The sequence below is a fragment of the Oenanthe melanoleuca genome, chromosome 1, assembly GCF_029582105.1.
Source record: "Oenanthe melanoleuca isolate GR-GAL-2019-014 chromosome 1, OMel1.0, whole genome shotgun sequence".
Classification (NCBI taxonomy): domain Eukaryota; kingdom Metazoa; phylum Chordata; class Aves; order Passeriformes; family Muscicapidae; genus Oenanthe; species Oenanthe melanoleuca.
In genome coordinates, this window is record NC_079333.1 from 87,889,604 (window position 1) to 87,907,248 (window position 17,645).

Genomic DNA, 17,645 nt, shown 5'->3' on the forward strand with positions numbered 1-17,645 from the left:
AGAGAATTATAGAAAGGCAAAAACTTTCATTTGAAGATTAAACAAACAACAAGCGAAGAAAATCCAGACCCTGCAAATTGTTCCCTGTCCAGTCTGGAAGCTTAAAATACTTGCCAAATACACAACTGAGACCACCTTAGCCCCTCCAGCACTCTAATCCATGTTTCCAGTTAAAAGTCATCTTCTCAAAACAATAAAATAGGTTACAGTAAATCTTTAGAAATATTGTTTCTTCCTTCAAAACTAGAGAAAAGACTTCAGAGTGATAAAAGAAGCAGGGTACATTTTCTCAGCTCTGTGGATGCAGTGGAATTTTTATACAACAGAAGACAGAAGCATATGGGTAAAGAATTTAAAAATATCTTAGCATTTGCATCCTGCTAGAAATGTAAAGCATTAATGATTCCATAAAATGGAGCAAATCCATTATTTACCTGGAAAATTGTAATGTGATTCTGGCAACCTGCTCCTACAGACAGCTGAGAAACACAGTAAGGGACCTGAAGAACAAAGTCAGCCCTGTAACAGAATGTTGAAGTGCAGTTATGTGGGCCAGGCCCATGATAAAATCACACATATGGTACATGATATCCTTTACAGTTACAGGAAGCTCAGGAGCATGACCTTTCACACAGATTGCATTTATAGCCTCACAGACTATTCAAAATGTATCAGAACATCATGCAAGCAGACCACAGGCAGGTAAGTCCTAGTACTCCTGAAAGAATACAGCAAATACATTCAGAGACAAAGGATAAACAAAATAAAAGTAGGGTCATATTCCCAAATTACTTAGCTTAATGAAAAGTAGGTTGCATGTACATAAAACCAGTGGAATAAAGAAGTCATGTATTTTCCTCTCCAGTATTTGTTCATCCTTTTCCTATCATAGACCAACACCATTAGTTCATAAATGGGGGTTGTCCACTTCTTATATGTACACACAGCTCTTAGTACAAATATGCCTCAGTGTCCAACTGGAACTTCTGTGTGCTCTAGTAATATAAATAAAAAAGGTTAATAGTAATTAGAAAAGACAAGGATTCCAGAGGGATATGACAGATTCTTAATTAGGGACCAGGGTGGCACGGTGGAATCCAGAGAGACAAGAGGAAGGTAATATGCAGAGCAGCCACTGTTGAAACCACTTCTTTGTGGTTCAGGGACAGGTTCTGATTAAGATTTAATCTCTCGGGGAGCAGTGCTAGTAACCACAGCTAGTTCAATGAGGACACCTCCATGATACGCTGCAGCTATCAAGGAGCAAAGTACATTTCCCACCATCCAAAAAAGGTGGGGAACAATGTACAATGCAAACAGATGGTCCCTAGCTGAATGTTTCATCCCTCTAGATCAGTTTAAATCTACGGTTTTAAACAACATAAGTAGTGAATAAAAATGAGCAATCAAGAAAAGGTGTCACAGGGATAGTCTTAGAAAAAGTGAAAAAGGCTGCTACTAGTTCATTTGGACAGGGAAGTTATACAAGGAAAATAAGCAAGGAATGTGTGTAGCAATGAATTTTTAAAAAAAAAATTAAAATAATAAAAAAACAAACCCAGAGTTCTTTGATTGCAATCTCAAGTAAACATGAGGTATTAATAAGAAGTAGGAGACATCTTCAGCTATATGTATGGGAAATTAGCAGTTTACTTGCATTCATCTGCTGAACAAGTTGACAAACTGGGTCAGAGTGAAGTGTACAAGATCTTCATATAGAAACTGGAATCTACTAGATAGACTGAGTAATAACGCAGTTCCTACATGCAAGTTACATCCCTCATTTATCTAGCACAACATGTAACAAATACAACACGGTTTACTATGTAAGAAGACTATCTCAGGTACTAGAAAGCAGAAACTAATATGGCATGTGACACTAGCTGCAAACTAGTAGCCAAGTTCAGCAGACACTTAAAAACATCCTGTTCAGGTGTATGGCTGCTCCAGCCTGAAGTTCAAAGCTCAAGCTGCTAAGTAGGGGGAAATCCTATTCATCCTGCCTGGAGGTTTTTACATCAGATTCCCCTTGCAGCACAAAACAGTTTTCTCCCCATGTTTCAGAACACCTTGTGCACACAGAGCATTACTGCAATCTAATCAGTAAAAACACCAGAATTGCACAATGCAGCAAAGCTAACAAAAAGCTATTGATCACATTCAGTCCCACAGCAGCTGTGTTTCCCTTGCTTCCAGCCCCTTTGACTGGCCAAGGGCAACTAATCTTCCAATGGGGCAAACACCTCCTGCACAAGCACTAGAGGCAGAGATCTGTTGCCAGAGTATGTGTTTGGGGATAAAAACAAGACTAAAAACATCATGAGGAGGAAGCCTGGCCATTCTCACACCAGCCTGGGTGGTGAAGCTGCAGGCGATTCACTGTCCATCAGGTCCTGCAGGTTCCCTCCCCAGCCCTCCCAGCTGTTGCCTCCTGCCTGCACCTGCACCCATGCCCACAGGGGCCATCCCTTTCAGCATTGGGGTTTCCTGCTCTGTCCCAGACCACCAGCCCTCACAAATTGCACCCAGCTGGGATGGAAAAGAAAGAGTGGCTACACAGCTACAGAGAAGGACATCCTCTGCTTCTCGAGGAAGCGTGCACTGCTAGGGACCAATGGCAGGTGCAGCACTTCCCCCACAGTCAGTGAGCAGTTGGGCTGAGAGGACTGCAGATGGAGCCCCGTGCTCCTCCCAGGACAGCAGGAGGCACAGCTGCACTTCAGAGGATCACATCTTCCACATCTCTGAGTAAGGAGCACTGCAGTTGAGCCCAGCCACTTACAGGATTGCACTTTGCACTGATGGCACATTAGATAAACATCAGTTTAGCTATAACTAAACTAAACGCACAGATCAGGAATCTTAACAAAGTGCAGTTTTGTTTTAAAATGATGTGTCTTGACAGAGCACCAAACCTTAACATGATACAGTTTCTGCAGTACTGTAGTTCTTTAGCATTGATTTTTCCTACCCTATAAAACCTGTGACCCACAAACTTTTCAATAGCAATCTGCACAGCAGTCAGCATGGGTTAGACACCTGTATTTTGGCTTGAAGGAACCCATGCTCTGAAAGAACAGCAGCAGGCAGTCAGAAAGATAGTCACATAGACAGTAAGAGCTAGATCCAGCAAAAGACTGAAGCTCCTACAGGTCATGCACTAAGATGCCAACATTTTACATTTCCACAACTCACCTAGGCTCTGCATACAGTACAAAGAGGAAGGAAGGTGCCTTACAATATGCCCTAAAATTCTTATTTGCTGAAAAGGATGCCCAGCCAGGAAGTTAATTAAGACAAAGGTAAAAGTAGGTCTCTACTTAGTGTACCAAACTCCAGACATCTCCGAGGCTTCCCAGAGCCCTTTGAGTGTCATTTGGAAGAACTCTCTGAAAAGTGGTTAGTGTCCATCTTTTATTAACAATAGAGCATAAAGGTTCCCAAACCTCTCACCCTTGGACATCACTATTGGTGACAGCCACAGAAGCAGCTCTTAGACCCCATTGCCTCACTCCAAAGCCATCAGCATGACTAACCTCACATCTGACACTCCTCTGCTTTACATCCTATATCCCCACACCAGTCCCTGTGTTCCATCTTTCCATCTCTTCACCTCAGACCACACACTACCCCCTTGCAAACCAGCAAATCCCACATTAAGCCACACAAATGTAACCCACCATCTTTTCTTTACTGTCCCACAGTAAATAAAATTGTCCACACCAACTCATCAGCCAACACTCTGTGCTCACTCAACCTCCACTTTGCTATGCTAGCTGAAACCAGGAGCACTTTTAGCTGGCTGAAGACTCCTCTAGCTCTTGATTTCTTCCTCTGCACATGTTCAGAAATGCTCCTCTGCCTGGCTAGCCATCATTAACAGTGACCTACATTCAAACACACCAATGTTCTGCTTTAGCTGCTTCAGTTCTTTAGTGAAACAGCCCTTAAAACCTAAGTTCAGTTAAGTCTGCAAATGAAATGTACAGTTTGGCTAAAATGTCAGCCAGGTCTTGTGGCAGCCTTTATAAGCAGCACCTTATGCCAAAATCAGAGCTGCTTTTTTCCATTAATCTGCCCTCCAAAAATTACTCTGTAAAACTGATTCAGCTGTTTGAGTTCATCTTTTCAAGATATATACCCGAATTAAACAATATTCAGGAAAGTAGTACTTTTTTTTGCAGTAGAAGTACTGTACTTTTGCCACTTCCCTTGGACTCTTATTAAATTCACATCGATGTACATAGGCTCAAGTAGCATCAGGGAAGGTTCAGGTTGGACATTAGGAGGCTTTTCTTCACAGAAAGGGTGATGATACTTTAGAATGGGCTGTCCAGGAGGGTGGTGATGTGACACTTAGTGCCAAGGTCTAGTTAACAAGCTGGTGTTCAGACTTTATGATCTCAGAGGTCTTTTCCAACCTAATTGATTCTGTGATTTTGTAGAAGTCTATAAACTGACTCCCATGAGGCAGGTTTTAACCCAGCCCTAAAATATAAACACTGTAGTCTAAGGGCACCAGGGCAGTCCATACAGTACTTTTGTTTTCTCAAGTTTCCATTTTTATGTTTCATACGAAACATAGGTTCACACAGCATTAAGAAAATGAGAATGCCATCCAAGTAAAACTTACAAGATGTCTTTGCAACTCCTATTAGGATCCTTGCAGGCCCCCTCGTGACCTGATCCAGGCAGGAGTCCTACCAGAACACATGCACAGGAGTGTGCCTGAAGGATGTGATATACACACATAAAAGAGTCTGGTTGCAGCTGCAGCAGTAATCTGCTTTCCCTTCCTTCCTAAAAGCTAAGAACTAATATTCCTAATTCCTGTGGTTTTGCTTATTTTCCTGCTATTTTAAAGAAAAGGAGGAAATCAGCTAGCATGCAACTGACCCCAACCCCAAGCAGCATCATCAGCCCCAGGCTGCAGAGCTCCAGGGCTGCCAGCATTAAGCATCCACAGGAAGATGTGTATTTCCCTGAAGTCAGTGCCTGGAAAAAGCCTGATGAAGTGCAGCTCCAGGTGTGGGCTTGGCAGGAACAGAGCCAAAGAGACTGCCCTGTGGAGGAAGGCTGATGGGGAAGGATTTTGCACCCCTTGCCACGTAAACCCTGCAGCGTTTGCTGCGAAGCATCGCTGTTTGGATGCAGCGCAGGCTCAGGCTTCAGGAGTCCAATCACTCAGGGTTTGTTTACTCTGGGAGAGCTCTGCTGCTAGATATGCTGGCATCGCTCCTCAGTGTGGATGTAACATATGCCAGAGAGGGAATTCCTCTGCCAGTCTAACGGTACCACTTCCCCCAGTGACATTAACAAAGCCAACAAAAGCACTTCTCTGACAGCACAGCTGCACCAGTGGGGGGTATACGATTTTTGCTGCTTTCCCCCTCCCCCCACTCCATGAAAATATTCCATAGGACTACCAAAGCCCTACAGAAGGGATGGATTCTCTTCTGGGCAAGCTGCCAACATCATCCAATAGCACTCACTGCAGAGCAGGAAAATGGAGACCCGTATTAAATGCACTTAGACCCAAGCAGTGTTTCATCAGCCAAGAAGGGACAGGGGCCTCTGCCCACAGGGTGTCAGTGATCCGTGATAGGGAGCAGCACGAAGGAAACTTCTTGCAGATGGAGCTGGCCACCCCTGCTCAACTCCCCACCACGATTGCAGTGCTGGGGCACTGGAACAGGTTGCCCAGATAAGTCATAGCCTCATCCCTGGAAGTGTTCAAGGCCAGGCTGGATGGGGTTTTGAACAACCTGGTCTAGTGGAAGGTGTCCCAGGGCAGGGGTGCTGGAACTAGATGATCTTTAAGGTCCCTTTCCAACCCAAACCATTCTATGGTTCTATTATTCTGGTGGTAGGTAATGGCAGCAACCACATCACACTGAGAGATGTGGAGAGAAAATGGCTTTGCTCTAGGCAGGAAAGTGAGGGACAGGGCAGAGATGTCACACTGGCTGAGGATCAGGGAGTAAAGCTCAGCCAGCCAAGGTGCAAGACAGTGCTTCCATGCTGCCAGCTCACAGTATTTTTTTGCAAGCCCTGTCATGCTTGAAATGTTTTAAGGTTCCAGCTCTTCAAATCACAGCCACTGGATAACTAATTAAAATTGTTATTTAAGGAAGATATACATTGAATTCCCCTCAGTGATTCATAGCCATATTTTAATAATATATATGCATATCATATATAATATATAAATATATATGTGTGTGTATGTATAAATACAATTACATACATACCCTTCAAACTTCAATTTTAAGGCCAGACTTAAAGTTTTCTAAGGCTGGAATTACAATCCTAAACACTCAGCTGAACAATGTGGTGCCATCAGCCACTAGCATGCAGTGTAACCAGAGGGGAGAGTGCTGGTGGCATCCCCACAGTTCTTTCCTTTCTCCACACAGACACAGCATTTGGAGGATAGTCTGGGTAGCAGTAGGGCACTTCAGGGCTAAAAGAATCACTTTTTCTGTTTTCTATATTGTACAGGCATAGGAAGAATGTATATAAAAACTGTGGAAAAGACATTAATGAGAGTAAGACCAGCAGAACTACATTATTTTTCCATGTTTTCTCACAAAAAACAATTTAATCACCAACGGTTTCCTTAACTGCTCCCTCTTCTCAGGATCTGGCACGCTCTTATTTAACTCAGTCTACATCTTTATGTATTGACAGGATCTGGTTTTCAAGGAAAAAAGCAGAGCACAGAGATACAAGTCCTCTGCTTCCTCAATGAGCACAGGCAGACCATATTTCTTTGGATAATAATCACCAGAATTACAGAGCCAGTGCATAGAGAGGAAAAGCAAAGGCATTTTCTTTCAAAGCACATCCCTGTTCTCACAAGGCTGTAGGAATAACACAGTCAATGGTAAGCCTGTAATAGGACCAAAAAATCCTACAAAGCTCACAGTATCACTGATGAGAACAGCATGTATTCAGGGAAAAGGCACTCCAGTGACTTTCTTTGGGATAACTTTTCCCAGGCTCTTGGCTTGTCCTTGCAGCACTTCCACCTTGGAGTAACAGCATTCACACACACATCAGCATTCCCGAGCACCCAGGCACAGCAGACACACCTGTCCAGCACGGATTGTTCTTGCCAGAAGCACCATCATCTCCCTGGGAGGACTGTTGCTGAAGGAAGAGAGCATATGCACATTAAAATGCAGATTTTGCTTCCTGCCTCCCAGATCTAGTCCTGTGATGAACTTCTGCTGCTGCAATACCAGCAACCACAATACCTTCCCAGTATTTCAGTGAGCAAAAGCAGGACAGTCTTTGGGGTCAGCCAGGCAGACCCCAACAGCCTCACCAAGGCTTCAGGGTGAGAACATCCTGCCAGAAGAACTTCCTAAATGGAGGTTGCTCGGGGCCAAGTAGCACCTGGAAATTTCCACCTTAGGAATAACATCTGCACTCCTGGTGGGATGTCCTCAAGCTCTGTCTGGGCTCCACATTCAGCTCACAGCCTGCATTGCACCCTCTACAATGATACTGGCTTACAAAAATTGCTACTCGTTGTTAACTCTGGGTCCAAAACCCCTTTCCTTTCTTCTTCCTTTGCAACACATGAAAGACCACGTTCAGGTCACATCTTGTCACAACAGGAGAGAAGTGTACTTAGCCCCAGTATTGATGTGTGAAATCAGAGATAAGTGAGCATAAATCTCCCTTTGCCCGAGCCATAGGCACACGCACTCATCGTGGGGACAAGGCTGGTGACATGGCTGACATGGTGACATGCCAGCCCAAGCCCTCCTTTTGGATACTCTCAGTGCTTGTGCTCATACACAGCAATTCATTTGCCATGTGAATCACAAAGGGTTAATGTATTTCTAAATTACAATTCAGAATGCCTCATTTAGCCAAAGACCTCTCTCATTAAAGAGAGAATCATACAGATGTACAGTGTTTGTACAAAGATCTTCATCTTTGCTGCCATCAGTCCCAATTAATAACCAAATTAATGTCAGCACCAGTACCCAGTCCTGCCCAGGGAACAGGAATGACGTTTCCTTCAGCCATGCACGAGTCTCATCCCACAAGAGAGAGCTGTGTCTGTTTTCCCGGGCCAGCCCCGTCTCCCGCCTCAGCCATGCGGGAGCAGCCAGAGGAAGCGGCTGTGTTTTGGATCAGCCTCCCACACGCAGCAGAGCAGCTTCTGGGCTGTTCAGTCCTACGCTCAGTGAACGCCTGGGGATGGTCCATGCGATGGAGGGGAGCCAGGGCGTGCGAGACCAGCCCCATCCCCCGGCTGCACACTGCTCTGCCGTGCCCTCCAGGAGCCCCGACAGGAGGGGGGTGTCAGATGGCTGCTGCATCACATTCCCTGAGGAGCCTTCCCTATTCTCCCCAAAAAGAACAAAGTTGTCCTCAAAACGACTGTCGAACAGCTTTCTGTCGAACAGCTGACCAAAGATGAAAGTACAAACAGAACTTAATGGAGCGCGAAGCCTCATATGACAAGGAAAATTCCCGCTCCAATTCTGATCTCTGTTTACAACGTTGAAAGTGGGTCAAACTGGTCTGCGATGGAGGAATCTGTTTGGAAAATGATCTCTGAGAGGAAAAGCATCTAAGCTGCAGACAACTGCACTGCAATGCTTCCACGGGGGTCCCTTCCCTGCCATCAAAGTGATTCAGTTTTACCACGCAGGGTTGAAATCCCATAACTTGAAATTATGGCGTCTTATTCAAATTACCTAAATTTAGCCATTCTCTATCTTTTGGAGCAAACCAACTAATCATGTTTCAGCACTGATCTCCATGCTTTAAAAAACTAAGACATGGCTAGATTTGTACAGGGTGGAGGAAGCTTATGTTGGTTTTGCATTGTTTTTTTTTAATAATTGCCCCCACTTTTGTTCATTTCCTGTGTTCAGGACAAGGTTATTGTGCAGTACCATTGCACTGCCTAACCCAGCTATTTTGTTTTACCCTGTCATGGTCTCTTTCAAAATGCAAAGCAATGATTATGACATTAAATGGGAGCCCAAAAATAAGAAACAGTCTGTAACAGCATTACTTTCCAAGGTATTTTCATTCTGACTTCCAGAAATCCAGTCAACTTAATATCTGTTCTTTCCTGTTCAAGACAGAAAATGATAGTAATGTAAACAAATTCAGCCAAAACTTTCTGGCAAGAAGCTCTGTAGGTTGTTCTGCACACAGCAATCTAAAGAAAGAATATACTAACCAACCTTGAAACCCACTAATTTGTTTTATCGACTTATGAAAATTCTGTTCTTTGACCTTCAAGTGCTTGATTCCTTTTATGCTCGTACAATCTTTATTTATTAAAAATCTCCTACTAATTACTCTCAGGGTACCCAGAGACTTTAAAAAGCACAAAATGCCAAAAAATGCATTACTACATTCCTGCATATATTGAATCCTCTTTCCAATCTGTTTTTGAAAGAAAGACATACATTTATAGGATTTTCTAGAAAACATCTTTAAAAGCACTCCAAGCTGATAAACACTCCTTTGTATTTATAATTAATTTTTTTTTAATGTTCTCTTTGGTTTTGGTTACTATTTTGTATTTACAGAAAAATGAGCTCTGTGAGTCTTCAAAGTGTCTGCTAATGTCAGATATTTATAGAAAGTTATGATCTCAAATGATTTTAAGAACTGAATCAGTGGGACAAACCTTGCATCTTTTAGACTTTGAAAATGTCCAGTTTTAACTGGAGACTTTCAGGGCAAATAAAGAACAAAAATTATCATATTTTAAATGCACTCAGTATAAAAAAAGTAACGAACAGTAGCAGCCGAAAAGACTTGGAAAAAATACCATGGCAGGGGAAAGGATGTAAATTTTATATCTGTTTACTAACAAACAAAGAAAAATAATAAAGTAACAGGGAAACAGCTCAGACATAACATAGATGAGAACGTGAAAGAGGTATGGGGGTATAAACTCTGAGCCTCCATAAAAAGAATATTTACAAAGTTAGATGGAAAAATGAGTTTGTGAGTCTCTCAGACACATCTCTGAATTAGAAAGTGCTTTGTGAATGGCCCATGGAAATAAATAGTTACTCTCACAAAACCAAAGATTCCCCTAAAAATTTTTTTTAAGGGCTATTTCTCCCCAGACTTACAACTAAATCAGAACCGGAGGAGACAGAGGGTCAGCAGGGCCATCTGTCCCAGAGCCCAGCTCGAGTGGGGTGAGCTGGGGAGGGGGAGGCTGCGAGGCGCCAGCGTTCCTGCCGCCCGGGCTGCGGTCCCAGCCCGCACAGCACCCTCTGCAATCCCGAGCTATCATCCCAGCCCGCACAGCACCCTCTGCAATCCCGAGCTATCATCCCAGCCCGCACAGCACCCTCTGCAATCCCGAGCTATCATCCCAGCCCGCACAGCACCTTCTGAGATCCCGAGCTATCATCCCAGCCCGCACAGCACCCGCTGAGATCCCGAACTATCATCCCAGCCCGCACAGCACCCTCTGCAATCCCGAGCTATCATCCCAGCCCGCACAGCACCCTCTGCAATCCCGAGCTATCATCCCAGCCCGCACAGCACCCGCTGAGATCCCGAGCTATCATCCCAGCCCGCACAGCACCCTCTGCAATCCCGAGCTATCATCCCAGCCCGCACAGCACCCGCTGAGATCCCGAGCTATCATCCCAGCCCGCACAGCACCCTCTGCAATCCCGAGCTATCATCCCAGCCCGCACAGCACCCTCTGCAATCCCGAGCTATCATCCCAGCCCGCACAGCACCCGCTGAGATCCCGAGCTATCATCCCAGCCCGCACAGCACCCGCTGAGATCCCGAGCTATCATCCCAGCCCGCACAGCACCCTCTGCAATCCCGAGCTATCATCCCAGCCCGCACAGCACCCTCTGAGATCCGGAGCTATCATCCCAGCCCGCACAGCACCCGCTGAGATCCCGAGCTATCATCCCAGCCCGCACAGCACCCTCTGCAATCCCGAGCTATCATCCCAGCCCGCACAGCACCCTCTGCAATCCCGAGCTATCATCCCAGCACGCACAGGACCCGCTGAGATCCCGAGCTATCATCCCAGCCCGCACAGCACCCGCTGCAATCCCGAGTTGCACCCCGGGCTCCACGCTCAGCCCCGCTGACAGCTCCCTGCACGCCGGGCTGGGGCCGCTGCTGGCTTGGGGAGCTGTGCGCCTCTGCAAACCCACCCTGCGGGTTTGCTGCGAAGGGACCCCCACCCGAACACGAGAGGGGTTTGCTCCTCCGAGGTAAAGAGAGAGCCTTTCGTTCACTAACCGAGCTGTCCCCAACTATACTGCAACAGAAAAGCACATTAAGTTGGTAAGCACTCTTGTAACACTTATTTCTGTTATGCTTTTTTGTTTATTTTGTTTTTCAGTAAAGCTTCTTTCCCAAATTGAGTGCAGGACCTCATTTGCACAGACTTGACATCTACACAAAGGGGAAAGACCTTTTCTACCCTAAAGCTCAGAACCCGAACTCCAAGAGGTGCTCAGGGAGCGTGCCTGGAGCAGCAGCGCGGGACAGGCTACCAAAACTCCCCCCGGGTTTGGTGCCACCGGGCAAAAGCGCCTGGGGACAAGGAGGCATGGGCAGAGCCTGTCAGAGCCCGTGGACAGTGAGGTGGAGGAGCCCCGCCTGCCCCCAGCCCCACATCACACGTGTCACCCCGGATGGCAGAACAGGACCTTCACCTGCTCTGGAGCCACTCGGCAGCCCAGTGCACTGGACAGTTTGCACCTCGTGTACAACCTCCACAAAGCTGCAGCCCCTTGGGTGCAAGAACATCCTCTTCAGCTCTACTCCCTGAACAGCCACTTAGGGGAAAATGGTGGTGGGGAAAGCTGGCAGCAGCAGTGGGAAGCGCTTCAGCTGTCCCAGCTAGCCCCACTGGCCACCATGGCGGTCCCCGAGATACCCACGGTCACACGGCCACCAACACATTGTGCTTGCTCTCATCACTTCCCCACCATTAGCACTGCGGGCTCCTGTGGGGTTTCCATGTTCCCCTACCACCTCCTCATGTACCTGTGAATTTGGGATGCAGGAATGATCGACTACATCTGCAGAATGGGACTCCAGTCCAGAGCGAAGACCTCCATGCTACAGTTCAACACAAAACAGTAACAACCCCAGCGGCTGGCAAACTGAAGAACCTAAGGGGGACAGCCCAGCCCAGTGTCCTGCTGAGGTCAAGGCACTGGTTTCAACTTCGTGGCTCTGAGAACTACTTGAAATCGAGCCACCAAAGGTAACAAAAGCCGGCTTTTGTTAGCTGGCTCCAACGAGTGGAGTGCTCTGCCAACTGCAAAAGGTGAAAAATACGGTGTTATTTTCAAGCAAGGAGTCATCCCATCATCATAGCAGATGGCCTTCATCAATCTTCTCTTCACCACCTTGGACTGGCACACAAGGAAAGTTTTTTGCCAATACGTGGATCTCTGCGCGCACTAGGTTACTGAACATCAGGTGAGACTGTCCCAAGTTTCGGGCACAACCAAACCCTCTCCCTCTAGATGAGCTACGACGGGAATTACGTACGCGCACAGGACACATAAAAGTTACCTGACAGAGCACATTTTCTTCAAACACAACGCCGATTAGAGCTGTAAAGCGTTTTTTCAGCCCTCTCCAAAAAAGATGAGATTTGTTTTTCCACAGGCTACCGAACAGTAAAGGACCCAAATACCGCTAAAACAGCCTTCAAGAAAACTAAGCATCAAACGCTAAAATGTCCTTCAGAGGCTGGAAGGGATGAGCTGAATCACCTCCCAAGCGAGGTGAGGCACCGGCTGTTCAGCAGTTGCGTAGATAAGTTTGCAGCCGGCTCGTGGCACGCAAGAAAGGGTCCATAGTCCACCCCCAAAATTAATGCATCTCCCGTGCACAGCCGGGACTCCGCTTCGAGGAGCGGAGCGTTTGTGAAACACTCGCAGAACAGCGGCCCCTCGGCGGGGAAGCCCCTCCAGCCCGGCTGCCGCTCCCCGCTCTCCCCGGCCCCGCTCCGCCCCCCGCGCCCCCCGCGCCCTCCCCGGGCCCGGGTCCCCCCTCCGGCGGGGGCGGCGCGGGCGGGGCCGGGGGCGGCGGGCCCGGCCGCACAAAGGGCGGCGGGGCGGGGGGCGCGGGGCACTTACTTTGTCTATGGTGCCCGGCAGCAGGCGGTCGAGCAGGCGGCACAGCACCACGCCGTCCTTCAGCGAGGACTGGAGGAAGCCCTCGGGGTCGGAGATGGTCTTTTTGGGCGACTCCAGCACGCCCAGGGCGATCAGCCACGTAACGGTCTGCTCCGCCGAATTCATGGCGATGGCGGCGGCGGGCGGGGGTCGCGGCGCCCCGCGCCTCGCGTGGGTTTTGTGTCTCCCCCGGCGGGGGCTTCAGGCGGAGGCCGGCGGCGCCGCCCCCATGTGAATGCAGATGACGACGCCCCGGCCCCGCCGCTACAGACACATGCAGCTGCAGTGCCGCCTCCTCCCCGCCCCCCCGCCCCGCCGCCGCCGCCGCCGCCGCCGCCGCCGCCGCCCCATGACATCACTGGCAGCGGCGGCGGGCGGGGGCCGCGCGCCCGCGGAGACCCGCGCACCGCTCCGCGCCCGCCGCGCGCGCCCCGCCCGCCGCGCGCCCCCTGCCGGCCGCGCCTCCGCGGGCGCGCAAAGCAGCGACAGCGACAGCGGCAGCGGGATCTGCGATCCGCCGGGCAGCGCCGGCCGCGGGAAAAGTTCGGGATCCCCCGGCCCCTCGTTTCCTCCTCGGACGGCGCCGCCGCGCAGGGAGCGAGCCCCCGCAAGCCCTCGGCGCCAGGCTCGGGGAGGCTGGTTTCGGACCATCCGCCTCTGGGAGCGCGGGCTGCGGGTTCCGGCCGCGTTAACGCCATCTCTGCCTTTGCCCGCCGTTCCCTTGCGCAGGGAAGCCCGCTCGGGAGCCTCGGCCCAGCGGCCGGGTCGCGGGCTCGCCCCGGTGCGCGCCATCCCTGCCGGGATGCTCCATCCCGGAGCGCCTCCCGCCAGCGGCCATCCACCGCGATGGGCTGCGGCACCGCCTGGGGAGACAATGTAAATGCTCACAAGGACTGCCAAGGCTAACCTGAAACAGAGCCTTGCTTTGCCTTTTATTCTCACAGAAGCCATTCCTCAAGGCTTTGCTTGGCCAGGACACTGTGAGCAATCGGTATTTCTTGTTAGGAGCTGGCTGCTGTGGCCTCCCAGGGTCCCTCTGTTGCCATTAGCCTCCCTGATGAGCACACACTCCGGGAGAGGCGATACCACCACAGCCCCTGCGCTCCCTTCTCGCCCCACCTGACCCCCTCGAGGGGCAAAACGCCCTCAAGGCAGAGGTAGAGGGAGTAATGCCAACCCAAACTCATCATCTCTGCTGTTCTGCTTCCAGCCGGGCGTACTGCATCCACCGCCATCACAGTCCCTGAGCAGCATCTCCGGCAGGTTCTTCTGACCCAGAATCTCCTCCCAAACCAGCGGCCAGCCCGGAAAGACAGAGATGCTTTTCGATTTGAGACAAGATAATCTAATTTCAACATTCAATCTCCTTCTAACCCATAAAAAGTGCAAATTTTCTTAAATTCTAACACTTGAGGTAGATACCTCTTCCAAAATTTGTTTTTCCTTTTGCTCCTTGTTTTGGTCGAGGTGAGAGCAGCAGCCTGGCCTCTCTAGTATTAATGCCCACCCAGACTCATGCAGGATGGGATAAACAAGTACAATGCACACAGCAATGGTCAGAGGGCATTTATTACCTCGGCATCCCCAGCAGGGGTTCCCCAGTAACTTCCCGATCAAGGTAAGCAGCAAGTGGGGACATTCCTGGCACTGGCTCATGGTAGAAAACAATGGACATGAGTTTATGAAGCTTTTTATGTGAGAGAGTGTGTGATGAGTACATGAGCAAGGTGAAAAGAGCATGGCTGATTACAGTAGAGAGCATGTTGTGGGAAAACCTATCCAAAGGCAATGGAAGCAACAACATATTACAACACAGAATAGTGATCTTAACATACAGGACTTCATTATAAGCAATATCTGGATTATCACTTGCTGACATCCATCAGCTATCTCCTCACCATTCTTTGCACTTAACTGTACACCCTTCCACATTTATTTTGAGCAACAGCTTCTGATCCAATAATTTGCCAGCCATGAGGAACACAAACATGGCAATTCTTTGCCTTTGGAAAGCTGTGTGGATAGATTGCCTGGAGACTTCTGAAAGAAACTTGACACAGGTCAGATCTTTAAAGGAAAAAAAAGGAACTGCCCAAAAGATTTAGGAGCTGTCTTCCTTTCTTGTCAGACTTTCCCCTACGAAGTATTTATTGCAAAGCACCTGAACTCTCTGCACAGCTCCCTTGTTTTATTGTTTGCTCCTTCCCAATACTGTCCATTTATAATGCAACATTGTAGGACAAACAAATATTTTGCATTTGCACTGTCTGGCGAGTGGAGCCCATGCCATATAGGAGTTTTGAAGTAACAAACAATGAAACATACAATTATTGCAAGTCTCTGCTCCTGCTTCTTTGTTTCACAATTAAATATGTTCTGATTCTCTTATGTCCTGACTCTGGTCCACTGTTGCTTCTAAATCATAAACTCATGACATCTTTATTCAAGCATCCATTCTGGTAGTATTTAAGTAATCTAAATTATTTCTGAAGGCATAGTAGAGGGATGATTTTAACCACTTTTTTTCTGCAAAACATTTTAAATTTATGCAAAGCTGAAAAAGTGATTTTGGTACTGACTCTCATAAACAAAGGATAGATATAGTGCATGTGTATAGGTAACTTCCAGGCCTTAAATCTCTCAATCTTTTCACACCAGCAAAAAGATTCTTACATTTTGGGAGGAGGGGAGGAGAGAGGGGAAGTGTCTCAGTTTAGTAATATCTGGACCTCTTTTGAAAAAGAAAGAAATCAATGTTCTATGAAATACATCAGGCAGCTTTGGCAGAGATCTACACATCATTTTCTATAAATAAAGATTAAGCAGTTGACAATTTATTTGGTCTTTTCCAAGCTTTTGCCATATTCTTATGAGAAGTTACTAAGGAAACCAGGTAGGCACAAGGTAGAAGGTAAATTTCTGCCATGGATTAGCGAGTGGTTGAAAGACAAAACAGCAGGAATAAATTGCCAGTTTGCAATTTGACCAATAAGTTACCAGTAGAGATACTTTCTCTATTCTGTGGTATGAATTAACTGCAAGTCTCCAAAACATGATTATACTTCTGTGGGTTTTATTTATTCTTTTAACTTGAGAAATTGGTTTTGGAGGAGAGAGAGCAGGAGAGGAAGGAAAGAGCAGGGTAGAGAAAGCTACACTTTCATTCTAGACTTTCAATTGTTGTTTTCCATTTTCAGATGTCAATACCTTGTCTACCTGCCCCTGGGCAGAAATGAGATGCTTTGGCCAGATACAAAAGTCTCTGTTTCCCCTGTGCCAAGCCAAGGTCAGGATTTCAGTGCAGAAGTGACTAATTAATTATCAGTCCAGCTTGAACAGAAATTGCCTTGACAATGTGTAATTACCTATATAGGGGCCATACTGGATCAATTGCTGTGCTGGGGTTCCCATGCTATATGTAACTATCTCTGTAGTTTTAGCTTAGAGAGGTTTACATCTCTCTGTAGTAAAAGATTCACCCCAACAAAGCACATTTCTGTGTTAAACTCAGAGATGTATTTCCATGTCATTTAAACCTACCTTTCAAAAGAATCTTGAGGCTCTCAGAGAAGCTAGTCTTTTGCAGTTCCTGAAACCAGCTATCACAAGTTCAATATCACCAGCTCTCTCTGCTGTTGATTGACTACCTGTCAGCTGAAGGTGTCAGTTAAAGCCCATACACCAAAGATCGTGTTGGTGAACTCGGGAAGCAGATCAATGAGCTCTGTGGTGCTGGCACAAGTGCCAATGAATTAAACAAAAAAGCAAAGCAAAACAAAACAAAAAAATCCCAACAAAACAAAATAAAACAAAACAAACTAACAAACAAAATCAAAACAAAAACACAAAAAAAAAAAAAAAACAAAAAAAAAGAAACAAAAACAAAAACAAAACAAAAAAAAAAAAAAGACAAAACAAAAAAACCACACACACACACAAAAAGCCCCAAACCACAATTATTTCATTATCTTCCAAGTTGTAAAGTATTTTAATAGGCAGATGCAAAGTTTTTTGTCCTGACAGGCCTGTCAGTCAAGCATAAATGAGTACCATACAGAGAGCAGCTAAAGCGCTGATGGAAAAACACGAATCCAGGACTCTGAGAGCAGGTGTTTGATGGAGGGTGACCCCAGCATGATGCTTGGGACTGCAGTGCTCAGCTCCAGGGCAGCACAAGGCTTGGGCCTCTCAAACAGGAATCACAGAATGCAGTGTGCTGAATACACCAAGGCCCAAGCCATCCCCAAAAAGGAAAGAAGAACAAAGAAAAAAAGGTGCTTTTAAACCTTTTCCTTTCTTGGAGGTCACAGGCACCTGCTGCAGAATTTGAGGGAAAACAAGGATGCTTAGCATCGTGAGAGCTTTTAGCTAGGAGAGAGATGCCCTGGAGATCAAGTCCCTCATTTATTTTTTCCAGTCACAGATCTCAAATCTCTCAAGGATCTAGTGCACTTGCTCTACTGCCTCTTGTGCAAG

At 47.2% G+C, this 17,645-nt stretch overlaps 1 protein-coding gene across 3 annotated transcripts in view; it reads right to left on the minus strand.

The window, feature by feature from the left end:
* Positions 1 to 13,478, minus strand: part of ARHGEF7 (Rho guanine nucleotide exchange factor 7) — a 111,494-nt gene extending 98,016 nt beyond the window's left edge. For 2 of the 3 annotated variants that reach the window (XM_056488544.1, XM_056488536.1), the window contains exon 1: positions 13,131 to 13,478. In XM_056488544.1, the coding sequence (XP_056344519.1) occupies positions 13,131 to 13,295 (165 nt within the window). In that variant the 5' untranslated portion in view covers positions 13,296 to 13,478. The remainder of the gene's footprint in view (positions 1 to 13,130) is intronic. The other variant, XM_056488554.1, reaches the window with a different exon arrangement.
* Positions 13,479 to 17,645: the final 4,167 nt, after the last annotated feature.